Below are 24,439 nucleotides of genomic sequence, written 5' to 3'. Positions count from 1 at the left end.
ATTTAATGTCCCTCTTATATTGCTCCACATTTATTCCCATACAAACGACTTAAATTGCTAAACGAAATTTAGGCAATCGTAACTCATCATTACCCATATAAACGAAATTGATTGATATTTAATAGGTTTTGAAATTTAATGTCCCTCTTATATTGCTCCACATTTAATCCCATACAAACGAAATGTAACTCATCACTTCCCATATATACGAAATTAAGACTACGTTATAAAATCGTAACTCATCACTTTCCATATCTACAAAATTAAGACAAAATCCTATATCCAAAAAACAAGTCAAACACCTATATTCAAAAAAAAATCTCCTCCACGATCCTCTTAATTACACCACGTCTTCCTCTTAATTGTCTCCCTTAAAATCCAAACTCGGCTCATTCTATATATAAACCAAATTACCATATTCGATTCTAACCACCATTACCAATTACCAATTATGAGTATAATTCCATTGAAGGACTTACAGCCAGGACGTGATCCTCAAATGGTGTGTGGCCGGGTTCTACGCAAATGGCAAGCTAAAGCTTTCCATCAAAATGGCAAAATAATCAGCCTATATTTCCTCCTACTTGATGAACAGGTATACAACTTCCATATGTTTATATACATCTTTTCAGCTTCTTTATTTTAATTAGTAACAAAGATATATATAATGCAGTCTACCTTAATACATTGCATGTGGAAAGTGTGGGTTAAAGCTTCTGGAATCAGGATCTTCCCTAATTTGCAAACGTTGTTCTGGTGAGCCTATTGGCGTGGTCAAGTATCGGGTTACATTGTTCTTTGCAATGTAAAACTTGAAATACAGTTCTAAAACTTGAAAGAGAGAAAAAAGAAGCGTGATCTTACCCAGCTCACTACGCATTGTGGTCTGAGCAAGCTGTACAACAGCATATAGAGGACTCTCACCGCCAAAGATTCCAGCGAGAAGCATACAGGTACTGTAATGTGCCTCGCCGTGGGTGTCAGGTAACCAAGTATGTAGAAGTTAATTTAGGATCCACAATCTGCCAAAAAAATCCAAAATCGATAAGAAGAAAAACTAGAAAACCTTAAAAATTCTGCAACATATGTGATCACTAACATTACTCGAAATCATTTTAATACAAACCAAAACATATGTGATCACTAACATTAGAAAAAATAAAAAAACAAACCTGTTTAACGGAAACAGGGAATGTGATTTTTCCTCCGCCAATTGCATCTCTTACTAATTTCCTCTAAATTTTCTCCATGGCTCTTCACACATTCTTCAATCTCCCTCAAATTCCTCTTTGATTCTTCGAATTTCCCTGAAATTTCAATACCTTGAAACCCTAATTTTTTGAATTATTGACTACAGTTCGATCCCGAAGATGAGCAATCAAAGCAGTTCCGGCTGGGGTTTGACTTCGTCTGTGACTTCAACTTCGACTTCGACTCAGTTTTGGATTGGTTAGGCTAATACAGTTCAGTCGGAGTCTGCTCCTTACTTGCCGCTGCCGTCATTACCTATATTTTGCGGTGCCGTTTAGCTTGTGGAGTTCTTATCAAGGAGATAACAGAAATAGAGGTCAGAAATAGGGATTAGGGTAATTAAGGTGAAGAATCAAATCAGAGGAAGGAAGGAGAAGAGAGAGTGACGAAGAAGAAGAGACAGATTCGATGATAATTCGAACAAACTAGAGAACTAGATTAAACAGAGCAGTCTAATTTTAATTGGGCTTCAAAAATACATAAAAGGCCCAATCACTCGATTAAGCCCAATTTGGTGAAAAGATAAGTCGACGGCTCTTCTCCTTCGATACGACTCCGGTGAGAAGTGATGCGACCAGGTTCCGTCTGCTTAAGCTCCTCATTTCTGATTCTTTAAAGCATTCTTAACAACATGTCGACGACATTGTTAAGAGCAATTCAGCTAAACCAGTTCTCACTTCTTGGAACTGCCTTGATTAGGAGTAACAACGTCTCCGTGAGGTGTTGTGGAAGACAAACAGCAACGACCCATGAAGCTAAACAGACTTCTCCGTCGAGGGTTGCACCCAAAAAACATAAAAGCAACAAGCTTGATGAGATTCTGAGAGACTACGAAGCTGTAATTGGGATAGAGACTCATGTAATTGGAAGCTGTAAATATTTCTATTTTACTTATACAGATTAAATATATATATATATATATATATATTTTTAACAAAATGTCAATATTAATTATTGTATTCGATTTAGTATTTCTATTTTACTTATACAGATTGAATATATATATATATATATATATATATATATATTTTTAACAAAATGTCAATATTAATTATTGTATTCGATTTAATATTTCTATTTTACTTATACAGATTGAATATATATTTAAAATAAAATTAATGCCAATATTAATTATTGGATTCGAATGGTCTATCATCATTTTCAAAACAAAGTAATTTATTGGATTTAATAAGTTATAAAGTATTGATTTACAGTGGTTTAATTGGATTGTTATAGCATTTTACATATTATTATGTCAAATATTGGCAAATCAGGTGGGAAAAACCCAACACCATGTTTTATTATATGATTAGATAGAGAAGGAAAATAAAGAACTCCCATACGTAATTTAAAACATTCATGAAAACATAAACCAAAGGATTATTACTCCATTATACCCCGTGCCCAATATGCTTCTTTATATGTCCCATAAACAATACCTTCATAAGTTCGCAAATCTTCACCACATGTGTCCTCTAACTATATTTAGAAGGATTCTCAAATAAAACAATTTCCCCATGTGTCGAAGAACAACCTCTAACCTTCCTACTTGGGAACCTCTTTTCCTTGCCTGAAACCTTTTCTCTTTTTTATTCCAAGTAAAATAACTTGGAATCTCAGCATACATGAGTGTCCTACTCAAAGAACTCGACCTATTCAAATTCATCCATGCCAAGTAATATTTTGTATTTGAAATATTATGTCTACGTGTTGAGTTAATAATAATAAAAAACAATATGTCAGTTCAAAATTGGAGGACAACTCTTGAAATACCTTTCTAAAATCCCAAAACAAATATAATAATTAAATAATAATTAATTCACTTTAAAAAATATTAAAACCCGATTAACGCAAATATAACTTCAATCTAATAATTCAACATTAATTCTTCCCGCATAATTATGTTTTTCCATAAAAAAAAGGTTATATTAAAATATTATATAATAGTGTAGTCAGTTAAACTTATAGTCACATTTATATAATATATATAAATATGAAATTATATTACTTAAATTTTACCTTCATACTTCGCTCCATCATTCCGTTATCTCAAAACTATATATTACATAATCAGACGAAATTACATTACACCACAACCCGTGACCAGCACCTAGTGGACTAAATACGTAAGATCCCACTTGGACAATAAATGGACGTGTCTACCCAAATTAACTATCTTTTTTTGGTTACAAGAGTTGAATCACTTGATAATGATCAACTTTTCTTGAATAAAGAGATTGAATCAAGTAGCAGAAACAAATTTGGTTTCACATGTATTGTGATTCAAGTCTTGCACATGTAAATCCAAATGATAGCAATCAGTTGAGAAATATATCTAGAGTTTTGGCTTCAATCAGAGATCGCAATCGGAAACAATAGAAATAAGATTCCATAATTGATCGAAATGGAATAATAGAACATAAGTAGCAACGTCCTAAGAAAATCGTCAGAACAAACCATACAACATAGTAAAAATCAAGACAAATACGGAGTGACCAATGACCAGTGAGTGTTCCTTAACATGTAGAAGAAAACCTTGGCCGCTGTCCTCTTACCTTATTCAAGACTCACACTGTGAACCAGACACAGACACAGACACAGACACAGACACAGACACAGACACAGACACAGACACAGACACAGACACAGACACAGACACAGACACAGTTTAAAAAACCACCGAGTAAAGAAACACATCATCACTCTTCCTCGGACTCAGACTCAGCGTTCTGGAGCCACTCAATGAACGGAGTAACATTCTTCAACACTGGGGAGCCTTTAATTCCTTTATTGTACCATTCAACAATCACATCCTCTTCCAAAAGGTCTTCATCATAAAGCCCTTTAATAACAAGAGCAACTTCTTTGGCAGCCTCTGCGCTCGCCTTCATGCAGAAAGATTCTATTCCATTAAGCAAAACCATCTGCTGAGGAGCTCCTGCATCTTCTTGTATCATCATCAAGGCCACGAGATATTTCTTCTTCTTGATCACTTCTTTAGCAAATCCCTTGCCTGCGCCTCCAAAGAGGGCAGAGAATAAGGCGTCCATCTTCTCCTGAGGGGTTGCGGAGTTTGAAGCTAGGGCTGTTTTGAGTTGTGTAGGAGATGAACCACTGCTCAGAAGCTCTTTTATCTCACTCACAAGCTTTTCATGAGCATTATCAGGAATCTTGCTATTGCCATTCTCATGCAGCACTTCTGGTGCCTTCTTCACCTCAACAGCTGGCTTTTTTTCTTCAATTGTGGACAGCATCACCATATCAGCTGTTACAGCGCTGAGCTGTTCTTTCATTCGTTTCTCAGCAGCCTCCCTGGAAGTATATGTTTGCCACTGGACATCATCATCATCTTCTTCACTGTCTGCTTGCTCATTCTCATCAGACTGGCTTCGAGGTGGGGAATGATCTTTCTTCTTCAAAACTTTGTCTTTCGAAGTACCTGTGGTTGCTGCTTTCTTCTTACTAGCAGCCTCCTTCTTGATTTTCCTCAGCTCCTCATCAGCTGCTTCACCTTCTTTCAGCCTTTCTTTCTCAGCTCTCCTCATTGACTTCTTATCCTTAGACGACTTCTTTTGCTCTGGAGGATTCTTAAGAATGAAGGACGTGAGCTTGTCCCTCATATCGACATCCGAGATAAACCCGCAAGCCGCACATTTCAGCTGGAGCATCTGCGTCTTTGTGATGAGTATCTCAGTTTCAGGATTCCCACATCCATAACACTGAACATATTTTTTGATGAAGTTCTCCAGAAGTCCCGCAAGCTTGGAAGTGTCATGGGCCCCATTGACCAGAGAGGTTCCAGTCTTCTCATCAAATTTGGACTGCGCACCAAGCTCACAACCAAAGTACTTAGTGGTATAAGCAGGAGGTCTCCCCAAGGCCTTAGCAATGTCAACCATATTGACCACATTAGTCTTGATACCGTTGCCCCTACCTTCAATCTTGGTCATCATCCTCGGCATCTTGTACCGGTAGAAGGCATCATCGCGGTTGGAAGCACCAATGTTTTGCAAAGCCATCTTGATTTGACAAACAACACGTAAAACCGACGAGGAATGTCAGAAGAGACAGTGATAATCACTCGGTTGCACAAACTGAAAACCGGAACAGCTTGTGTTATTCTTGACAGGCTCAAAAGATCCAAGACGCAAACCACAGACTTTACGAGTCGACTTTTTCCTAGATATAGGACAGTACTCCCCTAAAAGCCGGATAGATGATTGAAAGAGAGAAGCCTGTTCAGACATAAAAGATTCTTCACACTCCACTTTTGACAAACTGATGATCCCAGCAGCTTAAACTGCCCAAACTTCCCTGAAAATATCATAAACACAACAAAGAGGTGAGTGAGCCACACATATACACAGAATCCATTAAAGAGCCCAAATTTCAAAGTTATTGATTCATTCTCCTCTTAAACGAAAACAAAGACTTGACCTTTTCCAATTCAATCAAAATACTTAGATTCACCAATTCAACATGAATAACCCTAAATCTTGAAAAAATATCAAGAACCCATGACAGGAAACAAAGGAAAGTTCCAAGATTTACTAATATGAAAACCTAATCTAGCATCAACGAATCAGATTCAAAACCATCTCTTTCCGAATAAAAAAAAAACAAATCAGATCAGAGGAACAGATGCACGGCAATCAATATTCACCTATTGGAAAAAGAAGAGAGATAAAAGGGAGAATCTTGAAGATGGAAAAAAAAAAGAAAAAAAAAAAAGGAAGAATCTTGACCTTGTAAGATGACGAAACGGAGGATGATCTCTGAAGAGGTTGAGAGAGCTTGAAGAAAGAAACGTGTTTGTTGCGCCGATGAGATTGAATAATGAGAGAACCAACGAAGCAAAGAGATGCTTTTGTTGTAATATATATATATGTATATATATATATATATTTATTTATATAGAAAGGGTAAGGGAGGCTGAGAGACAAGTAGACGCGTGAGTTTGTGGTAAGTTTGTGGTTCATCCTTTTAGGGCAAACTCATCGTTTCGGATCCAATAATTTATTTATTTATTATTTGTTATGAATATCCCCTCTTTAATAAAAGGAAAGTACACAACTTCAACTTGGTAGACCATATAATATTAATGTAGGTTATAACTAAGATTAATTATTTGATAAGTTATATGGATTAATTATTTGATAGATTATATAGATTTAGGATTATAATCCTCTTAAAAAGATATTCCAAAGAATAAAATAAAATCTCAAATAATAATGAACTAACTATATATAGACAAAAAAAATTTCAGAATGTAATAGAAATTAATCACTCCTCCGTACATTACAAATCATTTCCGATTATACTAAAAAAAAAAGTCTTACCTAACTTTATCAAAAAATTATAACTGGGTAACAGGTAAAAATTTGAATATTTAAATTCATTTCATATATTTTTTTGTTGAATTGTATAGTTTTATATACTATAATAAACTTTTTAAATAATTTAATTTGGAATCTTTAAAAATAGTTTAATTTGATATTTTTAAGAATATCATAAATATATGATAGATCAAAAAGTTAAAAATTATAAAAACTCTAATTTGATTTGTTATAGCACAGATCAATAATATGAAAAAATTTCAAGAAATATGATTTCTTGCTAGAGCATGGGCTAAAATTTCAAAAATATGATTTCTTAGATTAAATTTAACTTTGAAATAATGTTGTTTGGTAGGCTTTCTCAGTCATGATGATTTTGACAAACATACGTTACATATTTGGTCCTAAAATTAATATGTGTTAAGTCATAGAATTAACAATCAAAATATAATATATAATTTTAAACAGTAAACAAATCAGATAAAATTAACAAACAAAAATTGATTTTTTTATTACACAACTTAATCCGCGTTATACCACGGGTTAAAATCTAGATATACTAGAATATATCATACATAATAGATGTTATTTTCATAAGTCATATTCAGTATAAGATTTCATGCCATAGTATTCCATAAAAAAAACCTTATAAAACAAATAAAATAATCATATACACAACGTTTTAAATAAAAATTACCAAATAAACAAAAAGAAGGAATTTTAACCTGTGCTCTCTAGCACGGGTCATATTCTAGTATTGTATTATGTGGATGCCCATTACCGGTCCATTAGTAAACATGATATACAACCTAAAACCCTAATATTGTATCACTATATATATGTTATATCCTATAGTAGAGATTAATAACACAAGAGAATAATTCCCTAAACCTCTTGTTATAACACGTTATCAGCACGCTCTAAAAAAAAAAAAAAATTGTATGTGTCTCTTGTCTCTTCTGCACTTACAAGTGGTTCTTGTTAAAATAAAGTACAAGAACAAGTGCAAATTATGTTGATGATGAAAATATTATCTGATCTCCGGTAGAAACAATCAATGATGAAATATTACTCCTGAAAGATGGAGGTTACAGATTTGACATCTGATGAAAGAGAGTTATCTCAAGATGCTTACATCATCTTACATAAAAAAAATGGTCTTGTAGTATCATACTAAGAAGAAGAGTTGAAAGAGAAAGTTTTACAAGGAGATTATGAATAACTCCTATGTATAAGATGATTGTTTGGAAGATTGTATGTAAAAGAAGATTTGGGCTTAAAGTTCAAATAGATCTTCTATATGAAAGAGGTTTAAATGACTTGAAGTTCAATGACCCAGTAGAATATATGATGATCATATGAGTTTGTACCTGAAAGTGTTGTTTATAACAGTTTAGAAAAGATGATATATATGATCATAATGCATAACCAAAAGATGATGCTTTCAGGGGGAGAAATATGATCATAAGCGTGGTTGTACTCTTTTTCCCTTATCATGGTTTTTATCCCATTGGGTTTTTCCATGAAAGGTTTTTAACGAGACAACAAAAGAAAACGCAAAAGATAAATGTCGTGAGAGGAATATTATGATTCTAATGGTGAAAGACTATCATCTTCAATTTTTTTGACATACATTGATGAGATCATAAGAGACCAATAGCCTGCAGAAGAATGGTGATGTACGGTGATATACATGTCCTATAAATTTGTTCAAGTGAAGATTTGGCGAACCATTTACCAAGGCGTTTCCAACCACTACTTTCAAGAAGTTACTTCATCATATTGGATCGGTCATCTCGAAGATTTCAAGTGATGTACTCAAGAGGGGGAGTAAAAGCGCGCTGCACTCTTTTTCCCTTAACTATGGTTTTTCCGATTGGGTTTCCTAGTAAGGTTTTTAACGAGGCAACATCTCACATGCGCATTTGGGACTACATTTTTATAATGGTTATCCAAGGGGGAGTGTTATGAATATATTGTATTATGTGGATGCCCATTACCGGCCCATTAGTAAACTTGATATACAACCTAAAACCCTAATGTTGTATCACTATATATATGTTATATCCTATAGTAGAGATTAATAACACAAGAGAATAATTCCCTAAACCTCTTGTTATAACATTATTTTTTTTTTAACGGCAAATTAATATATTAGATATCATAACGAGTTTATACAATACATAAGCAAATCAAATATAACCGTTATCGCAAATATAGGAAATTGAACACAATTTCGATGAAAAAGTGGATATGATCCTGCTTTCCAAACGGAAGCCTTACGGGCAAACAAATAACATCTGTTACATCCCCCTCTCATACACTTGAAAATGGCTATCATCTTCTTGATGAAACTCCAAAATGCCTTTGGCATAACCTTGATTAATAAACATAACTTCAATGTTGTTAGACTTGATTCTGAAACTTGTCTTCTCCTTGATATCATAAGCAGATTCACCTTATTTATCCATAATCTAATGTGATTTTCATCTTTGGTTATCACCCTTATATAACTCCAATACCCTCGCCACACATACTTTAACAATGCCTTTACATAAGCCTCGTTACAACAAATAATAACATCATTCAAACCCATCAGCGGCAAGAAGAGAGCACCAACCTCACTTGAAATTGTAGACTGCTTCCGAACAGAGGGATAATAACCCATAACCGTCAAGTAGATTATTAAGCGGTCATTGTTAAAGTGATCTGTCCATAACTTCACTCCATCATCTCCAATTTCGAAATTTGATATTCCCGGATCCCAGATCTGGTTTTAAGAGATCTGATTCTAAATAGAGACAATAGAAATCTGGAAGCCGCTTAGGATAATTCTTAGCGGGATGACGTCGGCACTGCTCCGATGGTATCATCGGATTGTGGTCGGAAGATATATCACTCTATAAGAGAGGAGGATAATTAACCATTGAAAACTCCACATCGATCTATGAAACGATGTAAAAAACAAAGAACTAGAACGAAAATAAGGGGAGACTAAGCCGACCGGCGTTGGAGAAGCCAACGCCGGCCGGATTCAAAGAAAATTATGAAAGACGGTTGATTGAAGAAAATGTTGCCTGTTGATCGCCCTTGGCGATAGAGAGAGCCGTTTTTATATTTATTTATTTTTATTTATTATTTATATAAATAACTAGGATTTAACCCGTGGTACACCACAAAATAATTATTTAATTTTATTTATAATGATGTTTGATTTCAACGGTATTTAATTTAACCCGTGGTACACCACAAAATAAATTATATATTTTTAACTTTTAGTATTTTTATATTTAAACGGTGATACAATTATTTTTAAAGTATTATAATTTTATCAGGATAAAACACTAAAATTATGAAATATAACTGTTTGTATAATGTATAATTAATCAGAATAATATTTTGTATATATTTTAAATAATACTATTATTGTTTTGTTTAATATGTAATTATTTAATATAACTGATTGTTTATTTTTCAGTGTATACAGTTTAATGATTGATTTTTTATTATTTTTTTAATTTTGGGACACATATATAGAAAACAAATTTGCTATTGATAGGGAATTTAAGTAGAATTAATTAGTTTCAATAAAAAAATTGATTTTGTCATTTTACAATATTTTACTTATTGCTTTTAGTGCAATTTTATAGGGAATAAAATTTTAAATAAACAAAATTAAAAAGGTAGAACCCAAAATCTATACTAATAAAAAGTAAAAGCTATAAGCTCCTAAGACTGTCCACCTAAGCTTTAAAACATCCAATCAGAATTCGACATGTCACTGATTAACATTTTTAAAATTCCCAGAATTATCTATATTAAGATATTTTTTAAACGACCAATTAGGATTTGACATGCCATTGATTAACATTTTTAAAATTTTCTGAATTTTTTTAAAAAAGGAAAATTTTAAATATAAGGAAATAAAAAAACTATGTACAATATCCCATATCGGATAGAAATTTTTTAGACAATGGTTCAGAACTATTATAAATAAGATTAATATGCTTCCAACAACGAATGAGCAGAAAAGCTTGATTTATCAGGCATCCAAGTTTAAAAGTTTTATTCGGTTTGATCCAGTTTTTTATCTGATCAAACTAAAACTTCAAAAAGTTTCAAAAAAAATCTTAATATATTTAAATTTTTAAAAGTGTAAATATTATAAATATTGAAACTTTTAAAAGTTCTTAGCTTTTAAAAAGTTTTTAAATTTATAATTTTTAAATTTAAACAGTTTCAAAATATTATAAATATTGAAACTTCTTAAAAGGTTCAAATATTATATTTCGAAACCTTTTAAAACTTTAAAATATTATAAATATTGAAACTTCTAAAAGTCTTAGCTTTTAAAAGGTTTCAAAATATTATAGTTTTTAAATTTTAAAAATTTCTTAACATTTAAAAAGTTTTTAAAAAATTATAATTTAATAATTTTAAAATTTTAAAATATTATATATATTGAAACTTGAAAATTTTAAAAGGTTCAAATATTAAAAATATTTAAACTTCATAGAATGTTTTAAAACATTACAATTACTTAACTTCCATAGAAATTTTAAGGCATTATAGCTTCAGATATTGTACATAATATTTAAAATAAAAGTTGAAGCTTCTAAGGCTGTCCACCTAGGATTTAAAACATCCAATCGGAATTCGACATCTCACAAAATTAACATTTTTTAAATTTCCAGAATTTTCTATATTAAGATATTTTTAAAACGACCAATCTCGATAAGACAACTCAATATTTAACATTTTTGAAATTATGTTAAATTTCTAATAAGAAGTTTTTGAAATTATAGCCGAAGTTTTTATAACGGTTATTTATAACTATAAGAAGTTTAAGTATTATTAATATTTAACTCTCAAAAACTTAAAACATGTTTTTATGTATGACTTTATAGATGATTGATATTGTTTATGTAAAATTATCTTTTGGGTCAAAGGAAGAAGGATTGAGATCGCTAAATCTTGATTTGATGTTGTTTGAGTTAATTTTTGAAGTTTAAAGAAGAATGATCGATGACAAGCACAAATGTTTTATTAGCTATACATGTGTTCATATTACTTTTTCTACAAGTAATTTGCAATTTTGTAATATCAAGGATTTTGTTTTGAAAAGTTTTAATATGTGTGGATCTAAAACCGAGTAAGTATACAGGTGAAAGTATCAATTATTGGGTGCATGTAGTTGTAACATCCGCGAACCAATTTTTGTAATTTTGGTGTGGGTGTCGATCGACACCCTTGTTAGCATCGATCGACACCATGTTTTTCCGGTTTGGTCGGGTTTGATTTAATTGCTGATTGGTTCGGTTTGGTTCAATTAAAACCCTAATCGTTTTGTTAAGTGTCGGGGACGAACTGAGGGTTTCAGAAAGTCTCTTTTGTCGCCGTTTGTGTTTTTGGAGAGAAAGAAAGAGAGAAAAGGGAGAAAACGTTTCGGTGACTTTCTGGGTTTGTTCTTGGGGTTTTTGGAGAGATCTGAGGCTTCAGGAGGGTTAGCTGTTGCTGGAAACGAAGGGGGAGCTTCTGGAGGTGTTGTTTTCCACGTTTCTCAATCCAATCTTCCTGTTCTTGAGGTGAGTGCTTGACCATGGTTGATCTAAGCATGAGATCTCTCTTGTTTGTGTGTTTTTCTTTGCTGTTTGTGTTGTTTTGTTGCTTGGGTTCGTTGTTCTTGTGATTCCCAGTGATTTCTGAGGTAATTGGGTGAGTTTGAGACGGATTCGAGATGATTGGGAAGGAGAGTTCGATGTTCGGTTTCGCGCAGATCGTGTCTGCAGAGGAGGCATCGATCGACACTAGGAAGCATCGGTCGACACCATTTGGAGTGGCATCGGTCGACACTGTTCAGCATCGGTCGACACCATTGTTTGTAGCATCGATCGACACCGTGAGGCATCGGTCGACACTGGTCTCAGTCGAGACTTGATTTCCTGGTTTGATGTATTGTTGTGTGTTGTTTGTTTTGCTTAAACTTGAGGGTCTCATATGCTTGTGTGTATAACCCAGTAGATGGGAGGACGGCCTCACTAAGTATTTATGATAATACTTACGCATCTCAATTGTTGTTTGTGGTGTGCAGGTATGTGACGTGGAATCATGGCGATGAGGAGGAGGATGATCTAGGGTCTCGTTTGTGTGTTGTTAGTCTTTGTTATATTTTTTAGGATGGAACCTTGGATAGAGATATGTTAGGTTGCTGGATAGAATGGATAGAAATGTTATTGTATTGGCTTTGTAATATTGATATGTTTCCGCTGTGCATGTAATTGGTTGTTGGTTTATTATTGGTTGGTTACTGTGTGTGGGTTGGTTTGTTTAATTAAGTAGTATGGGATACTTAATTATATATTGTATTTAATTAATAAAAAGAAAAAAAAACGGGTCGGGTTGTTTCAGTAGTGACTAAGCTGGTCCGTAAAATTGCACAAATTTTTACGAGATAAGAGGCAATGATTTTGGTATTAGAGTTTGATGGGTAAACATGTTGTGTGGCAGTCTAAAAAAAGGTTTTAAATGTTTATTCAACGGAAAAATATGAGGAAGCTGATGAGGAAGAGGAAGAAGATGAGTATAATGAAGAACTGGACAGTAAAAATAACGATGACATTTATCATAAAAATTTGATAATAAAAATGATGAGAAAGAATATGAAGAGTAAGATAACAATGAAAATTAAATCACTAAGTCATAGATGGTGGTGGTCAATTAAATATAAGAAAACAAGATTAATTCATGATTATAAAAATATTTTGTTTGTCTGATGGTCAAAGAAAAGATTTAGGATATGCTAGGTCACCAGTTCAATCTGCTTCGCCTGGACGTCCAATTAATTTCATGATTCTTTTGATCAGATTTGAATTTTTAACCCAAGTGACTTTTATATTTTTAAAAGTAAAATTTTTACCAATCAATTGTAATTTAAAAATTTATATAACCTAATATTTCATAACTTTATCACTCATATATAATTTTTACAAAAATATATTAAATAAACCCATGTATAGCATGGATTCAAAACTTAATGTAATTAAAAATGTATATATAGATTTCTTTATTTTATCACATTTCTATAAAAGAAAATTTCAGAACACAGAGTAAAGAAGAGTCTAGAAAGACGAACATATTTATTAAATAGTCATGTCCACCGATTGTTATTTTATTATTTGACAGAATTTTTTAGAAAAAAATTGGACCAAGATTATATAATAGTAGTGAAATTTCAATATTAAATGAGACTCATTCTTTTTTTTTTTTTTTTAAATAACAATTACGTCTCTATTCACTACAGTCATTAAACGGCTGATTAAAAAATGGCTTTGACGCTAACCAGTTTGGGTGGGTCTAATGCCTAAAAAAACAGAAATTAAACAATAATTAATTAATAAAATTAATTATTTTATTAAATTAAGAAAAATAAGAAATATATGGTATTAATTAAATTTATAGTTTGGTTCCTGTTATTGAAAACCTACAATATAAAATAAAAAACTACAATTACATAAAAATATATTTTCATGTGTTTACTACAGTTTTGAAAATAATATTATAGTTTTGTATTATTATTTTTTCAAAGTTAATTATCTTCACTAAAATTTTGAATTTAGGTTGTTGTAAAACATCACAAACTCTTAGTCTAAATGTTTAATAACTGAAGAAAAAAATTGTTTTATAATTGTAATCTAAAAGTACTCAGATTAGCTAGGAAATAATCGAATTAAGTAGAGAGTAATCATATGACGGATTTTTGTAAAGGATTAGTCATTACTTGAGGCAGACATGACTGGACATAGCGATTAAGTGAGAAGTAACTAGACCACATGACATATGGTAAAGATCAATTCTATATTCTTCTTCCGAGATCGAACGCTTCCAATTCTCCCACGTCAAAGCCATAAATATTAGGTTACACTCTTCCATCTTCCCTCCTCTTTGAATCTCTCCGCCAAATGTCACTTCCTTATTAGATCCTTCTACAAAAAGTTTTTTTTTCTCTTTTTTTTTTTGTTTTGGTACGGTCTCTCATTGTTGTTGTCGCTAGCTTCCGATTTGTGAGGGTGTTACATGTAGAAGATGCTTTTCGATCATGCAAACCAAAGAAAAAATCCCTTTACTGTTCCAACTTGCAATTGCTGATCAACAATCTAGATTTTACATATGTTGAAACGACTCGATTTATTTTTTTTTTGTTTTTAATATAATAAGTAACTAGTTATTTTATACTCATTAACATCCTAAATCCTAAACCATACAACAACGGAAATAAATAACATCATTAAACCAGAAATACCTCAATTAATCTAATATCAACTAATCTAATATCCATAATCCAAAACAATCCAACAAATCCAAAAGAATAACATAAACCAAAGAACCAACAATCTTAGTTAATATTCTAAAAACTCAACTCTAACAACCTAACAAAAGCCAGACATCAACCAGTCGAGCCACTAGAGCATTTTCCTCTTCATTTTCTTGATTTCACAATCACACATCTTTATCTGCATCACAAATAAACATTGAGATGCATGAGTATTATCACAAATACTTAGTGAGGCAAGCCTCCATCTACTGGGCTATACACACAAGCAATTGAGAATCCAATGTCAGACAAACAACACACACCACAATCAAACCAGGAAACAAGTACCAGCCACTGCTGAAGATTGGTGTGGACCGACACCCTCCTAGTGTCAATCGACACTGATACCTAGCGAAGGTTGTCGACCGACACCCTCCTGGTGTTGATCGACACTGGCAACCTGGTGTCGACCGAAACCTACCCGACATCCATCAAAAACCCTAGTTGTGTCGACCAACACCTCTTAGAGCCCTCGCGCCGTCCTTGCATTGGTTAGACCGACACCTACGATCTTAAGTGCATATCTCCGTCTCATAACGCCTCCAATGCGACCAAAGCTCACCCAGAAGCCACAAAGGGCCATGGGAACCACGAAACAACCACAAGCAAGCAAGAAAATCAATCAATCACACATAAAACACATAAACAAAGAATTCCCAAGCTTAGATCAACAATGGTCATGCGCTCACCTCTTAAACAAGAAGTTCTGACCAAAAACCGACGAAACAACATGATAACTCTCTAATTTACATGTTTTAGCATCCTTTTTTGTCCATATTTTGCATTGTTATATCCTTATCTTAGCATTTTTAGGTCATTAACTGTAGGATTTCACTTTTTTAATGGGGAGAAACAAGGACAAATCCGAGCATGTACCCGAAGGAGCCATCAAGCTGGAAGAACAGTCCGAATCCCAACACGATCGAGGAGGATCCAAGAGCAGGAAAAACAACCCGAAGATCTACCCGAGGAGTAACCCGACCTTATCCTCGTGTACCCCATTGAGTGGACCCTCGCGCAGGACTGGGAAGCTAGGTCAAAGGGGTTTCCATATATAAACCCCTCCTCTTCTTCCTCGCAAACGAGCACGCCGCAGACCCTCAAACCAGAGAGCGAGAGCTTCTGAGAGAGAACTGAACGACTCAAAACACTTTTCTTTAGATTTCTACTTTGTACTCTTTATCTTCTACTCTATCTTTTAATACAATGCAATTTTCGTTCATATATGCTTTTATGTTTCTTGCAATGATTTCCGAGTAGTGTAGTAAAGTTTCTAGGGATGGGATAGATGATTTTGTGTTCTTGATCGGTTAGGATGTCTTAGTTTGATTGTTTTTGATTTATAAATTCCTTTCTAGATTGGTGTTCTTAATGCTGTCAACAAACCGAGAGGGTGAGATTAGATCTAGGGTGTTTTACCACCGAGAGGTGTAGATGAAATGCTTGAATCAACCAATGCTAGAGGTTTACTCACTTAGCCTAAGAGATTAGATGAGTAAGGGGTTTACTGACAATAATGAATCGGTTCTTATTGCCTGCTTGGTCATGTTTCTCCAACGAGAGTTGGGTAGGGGAGTGATCAAGGTTGATTGTTTCTATCACGAGAGTGTTTTAACAAGATTTTAGAGATTCATTGTCTAGGGAATATTTGCTTGAGGCATGTAAGACATATGTACTGGTCAAGAATACTTACGATTCGATTACCCCATCCTTAGAAGCTTTTGTATCTTAATTGCTTGCATTTTCATTCATCACTCGATCCCTTACCCGAACAGGTACACGATCACCTGCTTCGTGTAACCCATCGAGTTGTTCATACTTCATTTGTTAACTCGATCACCCCACCTGATCCTGTACTCGAATGCTTGCATCGAGTGCTTAGGTCGTGTGGTTTCTTTGTTTATATTCTTTTCTTTCATTATTTTAGGATTGTTAGACAAAGCCCCCAATATTGCTTGGCTTGACTTGCATTGTTCTGATTGCATCCTTCCTGCTAGCATAAACAACTATTTGGATTGATAACCCTTTGTACTACAACTGCATAGGAAATTGATACCCTGGGTGAAAATCCGCTTATCACAACCTCCTAACTCGCCTCTTGCCTCAGATCTCCACTCCCACAGACAGATCTCACAGGAACATGCACAAAAAGTCCAAGGAAAAGGATTTTAGAACTCTCAAGAACTTGTAGGAATCGTTAAATGACTAAGGGAGGTGACATAGCAGGGGTGTCGATCGACACCCATACCAAATTCCCAATCTTTGGTTCGCAGATGTTACAATTCTCCCCCACCTACATAGATTCATCCTCAAGTCTTGAACAACCATCAGCCAAGGACTCCCTTGCAACCGTCTCCACGGCCTGCACCTCCTCCGAGCAATCTACGAAGGTTACCTCCAGGAGATAGACTTACGTTGCAGCCATTATTTGCTCTCGACTTTTGGACTTTCCTTACTCATAGGTCTCAATCTTGAATTTTTGTTGGCTTTTCATCAGGCCTTAGCCTGCATGCCATAGTATTGGCTCCTCATCGAGCCTAAGCCCGCATGCCATAAAATATAAGGAAAATCCAATATTTGTTTCTTGGGTTACCACCCTACAGCGCGCCACCAGATCGTCATCCGAAGTCGATATATCAATCATAGTCTTAAGCCACAAAGTCTTAGAATATGACAGTACTAGGAGAACAAAAGTTCCCCAAAGAGTCATTCAGGACCAACCGTTCTGAACACGTCTGAGTCTTATCTCCTTACCAGGTCTCCCTCCCATGCCTCACTTAAAACATCACAATGTCCTACCAACCACATATTACTTCACTAGAATATCTCATGACCACACAAGGATCATCGAAATGCGACAAGGGCCGCCACTAAGGCCGACAAATGTCCTAAACAGGACCGCCACAAAGACAAAAAAAAATTCTAAATAGACCGCCACCAAGGCCAAACAAATGTCCTAAAGAGGACCGCCACGAAGGAACATCACGAAGACCACACATCCCGATGGACCATCAGAAAGACCAAACATCCCAAAGGACCACCTAAACAGGCAACACATTCCGAAGGACCGTCACAAAGACCATACATCCCGAAAGACCGTCTAAACATGCCACACATCCTAAAGGACCGTCTAAACATGCAACATTGGCTAAACAGCCCGCCACAAAGGCCACACAATTGGCTAAATAGTCGGCCACAAAGGCCACAAATTGGCTAAAGAGCCCGCCACAAAGGCCACACAGTGTCTCAAAAGACCGCCACACGGGCCACACGATGACTCAAAAGTCTGTCATGAAGGCTACACGAGCCCCACCTATTGATCTAGGACTTGATATCAAGGCTGGCCGTACGAGTGTCCGTACAAGCGTCCGTACAAGCGTCCGTACAAGCGTCCGTACAGTCGAGGCCTTCTTACCGTTAGGCCACAATGGCTATGAGATCGAGTTGTGTAGTAGCAGCCTGGTAACAAGAAGCCCTTGAGTGAGAAGGATCTAGAAGAGATAAAATATCTCACATAGAGGAAGAATCACGTGTGGCGTTGGTTGGTGAAGCATAGCGAGTCAACCAAAGGAAGGGAAGGTCGCTTTCACTATGCACCAACTCGAGACAAGCCATATTATGTCCCTTTCAGTCTTTATTCTAGGACTAACGGCTATATGCCCTTTGTATCTCTATATTAAGTTGTATAACAAACATGAGAAGAAATCTAATTCAAGTATTCTATTCTTCATTCTCTTTTCTTATTATTCTCTCAATTCTACCTTAGTATTTTCCGCAATTCTAACACCACCAAAGCTCACAACCACTAAAAATGGACAAATTCTAACTCAAATAAAACTTTTTGTTTTTAGAACTTTCCACTTTTGCAACTTTCCTCTTTCTATAACAACTTCACTCCAAACACTTATCCTGAAAACCACCTCATCTTAGTACTTAGTCGCACAACCAACCACCCCTAAGCGACCAAGTATCAAGAGAAATGGGCTGGAATACTCCTTTCAGCTTCAGTCACAGACTTCTCCTCACCAACAACCACCACGACAATTGGGACCAAGGCTAGGCAAGCTCAAGCCTCGGCCTGCTTCTTGAACCACTTCTTGAACCTTTCTTCAATCCTTGCCTCTCGCTCCGAAGTCTGCTCCTCAACACCATCACAGTCCCACAGGACTCTCCTCAAAGGAACCTTCTTCCTCCAAAGTTCCTTGACTCTCCTCTCGAGCACCCTCACTAGCCTCACCTCCAAAGTCATGTTGGGCTGAAGATCCTCTGGAATCTTAGACAACAACTGATCATCCTCGTGAAGACACTTCCGCAACATTGGTACATGGAAAATTTTGTGGAACACACGCATAAGACAACTCCAGCCAATATGCAACCGGTCCCACCCGCTCAACCACTCTGAACGGACCCATGTACCTCAGACTCAGCTTAGTCTCTCTGTCAATGATCTGTTTGGACCCTGCAACATGGCCATCTTGAGGTACACTCTGTCTCCAGCCTCAAACTCAAGATCCTTCCTCCTCCTATCAGCATAACTCCTCTGCCGATCATGAGCCTTCATCATGTTTAGCTTCAGAACCCTAATCTTTTCCGAGGTCTCCTTAACAAAATAAGCACTATATATGTTCCTCTCTCCCACCTGAGTCCAGCATAATAGTGTCCGACATGGCCTCCCATACAACGTGGTAACCCTCCTGGTGTCGATCGACACTGACACCTAGCGAAGGTTGGTGTCGACTGACACTGACACCTGGCGAAGGTTGGTGTCGACCAAAACTGGCCCAAGACTTGCAACCTAGTGTAAACCGACACCCTCTTGGTCTCGACCGACACCCTCTGAAACGACCGACTCTTTTTTTTTTTTTTTTTAATAAATAAATAATAAATATTATATAATAAATAACTACAACTAGTGGTCCCATACCCACTAGCCACCTAACCACAATCACAATCAACAGCGGAATAAATAATAATAACCAATATCCATAACATCAACAATATCCAATAACCAAATAACATAAATCATAGAACCAGCAACCTAGCAATGTTCTAATGACCCAACTCTAGCAACCTAGCGATGCCAGACAACATAAAACCGAGTCCCTAGAACATCCTCCTCTTCATTGCCTGGATTCCACGATCACACTTTGCCTTTACCTGCACCACAAACACATATTGCAATGCATGAGTATTTTATAAACACTCACTAAGGCAATCCTCCCATCTACTGGGCTATACACACAAGCAATAGAGTATCAATAACCAACACACAACAATCAATAAACGACCATAACAAACCAGGACTTAGCATCGACCGACACCACACATGCATCGACCGATGCCAAATGGGGAAGCATCGATCGACACAGAAGCTGCATCGACCGATGCAAGTGTAACTTGCATCGACCGATACCCAGTCTGCATCGACCGACGCATGCTCGACGCAACACGAAAACCCTAGAGTTTTACGCGCCGTCCTCGCACTTGCATCGACCGATGCATGATATGCATCGATCGACGCAACATCGAGCACCGTGATTTCCCCAAGCTTCTCGCCGGATTTCGTTCCTACAACCACAGAAACTCATTCCCAAGCCACAAGAAAGCTTCCTAACGCCCATACCAACAATCTAACCAGTCTAACAACACCAAACAAGCAAGTTAAAGGTTCCTCTAGCTTAGATAAGCCATGGTCATGCACTTGCCTGTGCCAAGACGAATCTGAACAACAAGCAAGCAAGAACACGCTTCTAGGAAGCTCCTACAACAATCCCAGCTACAGATCTCACCAAGAAACGCCTCAAATCTCCAGAAAACTCCAAGAACTTTCAAGGACTCTTTCTCCCTTCTCTTTTCTCTCAAAAACGGCCACACACGTCTAATGAGACAAAGACACGACCCTAAGGGTTTTCCCCTTTCTCCTCTGACCAAAACGCAGCGTTTGACTTAAGTCAAAACGCAGAGAATTGCACATGCATCGACCGATGCACCTCTTGCATCGACCTATGCAATCCCCTAAACCGGGATTTTAGTTCACGGATGTTACACCCTCCTGGCCTCGACTGACACCCTCCTAGTCTCGACCGAGACCCTCCTGGTGTCGACTGACACTAATGCCGAGCATCATTTTCTTGCGATCTCCAGCGCAGATCTCTGTCTCCAAACGCCTCCAATGCGGCCAAAGCTAACCCAGAAGCCACCAGGGCCATGGTGATACGAGCTTAAATAGGGGGTGAGTTAATAGCTGGTCTAAGGACCTCTCTAACTAACTCGGATAGGATGGAGATGAATAATGGAACGAAGTTCGCCACACAAAATTGCGGATTGACTTTGTGATAAGAACACAAATCAAAATCTAAGTTAATCGCACACAAAGATTAAGATTCAACTTGTTTTCTAAAGGAATCACACACAATAGAAAAGACAAGTAAAATAAAAGCCTAAGCTTCAAAAGTAAGAAACTCTCTCTTTATTTTTTCCAAAAATCTATATCTTTACAATGAAGGAAAACATGAGCTTATATAAGCTCAATTTACAAATCAACTAGATTAAGACACGTGCTAGAGCACGGGTTGAAATTCATTTTATTTATATTGTAATTTTTATATAAAATAAAATTTATGTGATTGTTTTTTAAAAAAATTTGGCTAAAACATTATGCAATAAAATCACATGCTAAATATGAAGGCTTGAAAAAAGACACCTATTTTGTAAGTTTTATATTGTTAATGTTTCTAGATAAGTACCGTGTTATAACACTGGTTAAATTTTATTTTGTAATCTATCTTTTAACCCACTATTTAACTTGTAACCAATTAATCTATCAATTTCGTAATCTATCTTTGGTTAAACGTTGTGGTCTATCGCTAAAATCTGTAGAAAATAAATTTGTAATAATGTGTTTAAAAATCTTTGAAAACAACGTGATATAGGACTAAAATCTTCCGAAAATACAGTTTGGAATATCCATGAATTTATTTGTTACCATTAATATATCAATTATCAATTTGGAATATCCCTAATATTTAGGTGTAACCAATTAATATTAATATATGGATTAATCTATAACCTATCTATAACCTATTTGTAACAATTTGTAACCATTTATTAAAAATATAAAGTCTACAAAAACTATGTTGTGTACTTCCCTTTTATTAAAAAGCGGATAACCTAAATACAAAATAAATCAAATTAATTACATAAATTAATCAAGAATAAATTTGAGAGATTTTAATCATCATTGATGGAGATTAGTTCTTTGTATCTAGACACTTTCTTTAAACATCTTTATAATTTGATCTTGATTTGTCTTGAACCAATTCTTTACGAGTCATGGATATTTATAGGATTGCATCACACTGGAACCACAAAAACACCATACATAAAACACAGAAACAGAGAATTCTCATGCTCAAATCTGCCATGGTCATAAGCTCTCTCCTCTTCAACAGGAATTTCTGACTAAAACCTGGCGAAACAGCCTCCTAATAATCTTCAAACACACCTCTTGCCACAGATCTCCACTCCCAAGGACAGTCTCACGAGAACAGACACAAAAACTCCAAGGAAAATGATTTTAGAACTCTCATAAACTTTTAGAAATCTTTGAATGACTAAGGGAGGCGACAATTAGGCTATTCCCCCACAAAACGTCGACCTCTCCCTTATATATGATCCCTAAAAACGAAACAGTTCAAACCGAGAATTCTAAAAATTGAACGGAACCATCTGCTGACTTATTGTGCGATCGACACCTCTCTTGGTGTCGATCAACATCCATACCAAATTATCAATTTTTGGTTAACGGTTGTTAAATACATATCCTTACAAATTAGGAAAACAAGTTTTAGTCACCATACCATGTGAGTTATATTTAGTTGTTGCTGCCAAAAAAAATATTTAGTTGTTGCTGCCTATACCTCTATAACGAATTTCCAATTTTGGTAATGACTTTGACAACACTTGATAATTTAGATCCCTTGCGTTCATTGACGTTTCACAAGTTTCTATGACTAGCACACTGGGTTTTGAATCTTTTGATCATAGTCTTGTGAAGAGGCAGATTGACTTACACTGTTGTCAAACTAATATTAGTCTTTTTAAAATAGTTTAATTTAATAGAAATAAAAATGCTAATTTCATCTATTTGATTAATAGAAATAAAAATGCTAATTTCATCTATTTGACATCGTTCTTCGGAAATATCATTGTCATATCTTACAAGGTACTCTGTTATAACTTATATATATCATTGTCATGCATTATAAGGTACTCTCTTTATATTATAACTGTCTCACTCAATAGTTAGATCTGGTGCAGTTGTGATTTTTTTTTAGCAATGTTATTATGCATCATCATCGTAAACTCTATTTATTCAATCATTTCGTCCTAAAACCATAGAACAAAATGATTTATGTTTTTATACTACATAATCTTAAAACTAAATGATATGTATTCATACATATATCTCACATTTTCTTGTTAGTTCATATTTTATTAAATTAATTTGGATTAAAAAGGATAAATATTGAATTTTAGGTGAACATGGTGCAAATTCACCTCTTGCACCATGTCATCAACGACTCATATATATCATTGTCATATATTATAAGGTACTTTGTTATAACTCATATATCACTACATATATTATAAGGTATACCCCTACTATTAATTGAAAAGTCGTTTATAAAAGAAACATTAGTTTTTTATGTAATTACATCATAATGTCTTTGGAGATAAGGCAAAATACTTCATTAAGAAAAGGGATAAAATCGTCAATTAAGCATTTATAATTCGAATAAATACGCGGGTTACCAGGTCGGATCTAAGATTTTTTAATTTTAACAATACTTTCCGTCCTCTTTAAAAATGTTGTGTTCCGTCTACTATTCAAAAATATACTAATGATCTATTGGTCAAGGACATGGATGACATGTTCGATCCCTCAGATTGTTTATTATTTTTTTCTAATTTTTATTTGGTTTTTATTGATTTATTCTTTGGGACGGTTGCAAAATTGGACCTTTAACTTGAGTCAATTGTAAGACTAGACTCCTCTTTTTCTCTCTCCAACATTTTCTACTTTCTCCCTATTAAATCCTCTGCCATTCAATGTATTCACAGAAATGCTTCTTTCGAAAATGTTAATTACATCCATATCCCCATCTTCTTATCTTATTTACGGTTGTACCACCGCCATCAATTTTCCAACCATCATGAACAACTAAATTTGAAGCTCTTAATGCTTCAACAACCCGATTTTTGAGCTTAAATAACACCCAATGCTATGAGAACTTCATTTTCTTCCATATCCTCTCCATTTTAATCGAAAAAATTGAAAGTTCGTTAATCTTGTTATATCTCGTGAACAAGGAAAATTGGCGCTGTGTTTCTTCAATGGTGACTAAATACGACGTCCTCGGTGCTTGACATTGCGAAAGAACCACCGATAAGGTTATTTTCCGGTAGATTTCATGATTTT

General features: G+C 35.1%; 1 protein-coding gene and 1 long non-coding RNA gene across 3 annotated transcripts; both read right to left on the bottom strand.

The window, feature by feature from the left end:
• Positions 1-179: 179 nt before the first annotated feature.
• On the bottom strand, positions 180-2,108 carry LOC104787291 (uncharacterized). 2 transcript variants are annotated; one of them, XR_015585801.1, is made up of 5 exons: positions 1,173-2,108; positions 865-1,022; positions 679-762; positions 480-539; positions 180-394 (listed from the first exon to the last, which is right to left on the bottom strand). It is a non-coding gene; the product is annotated as an uncharacterized LOC104787291 (long non-coding RNA). The 2 variants fall into 2 exon arrangements; XR_767833.3 differs by lacking the exons at positions 180-394; positions 480-539 and having other exon boundaries at positions 553-762.
• Positions 2,109-3,625: 1,517 nt separating this feature from the next.
• On the bottom strand, positions 3,626-6,205 carry LOC104787293 (putative eukaryotic translation initiation factor 5-1). The gene is made up of 2 exons (XM_010512830.3): positions 5,997-6,205; positions 3,626-5,565 (listed from the first exon to the last, which is right to left on the bottom strand). Exon 2 carries the CDS (start codon positions 5,268-5,270, stop codon positions 3,951-3,953), a length of 1,320 nt encoding a protein of 439 aa, XP_010511132.1. The 5' UTR covers positions 5,271-5,565; positions 5,997-6,205; the 3' UTR covers positions 3,626-3,950.
• Between the last annotated feature and the right edge of the window lie 18,234 nt (positions 6,206-24,439).

Source organism: Camelina sativa, chromosome 17 (genome assembly GCF_030686135.1).
Source record: "Camelina sativa cultivar CO46 ecotype springtype chromosome 17, ASM3068613v1".
NCBI lineage: Eukaryota > Viridiplantae > Streptophyta > Magnoliopsida > Brassicales > Brassicaceae > Camelina > Camelina sativa.
This window is presented reverse-complemented; position numbering and strand designations above follow the sequence as displayed.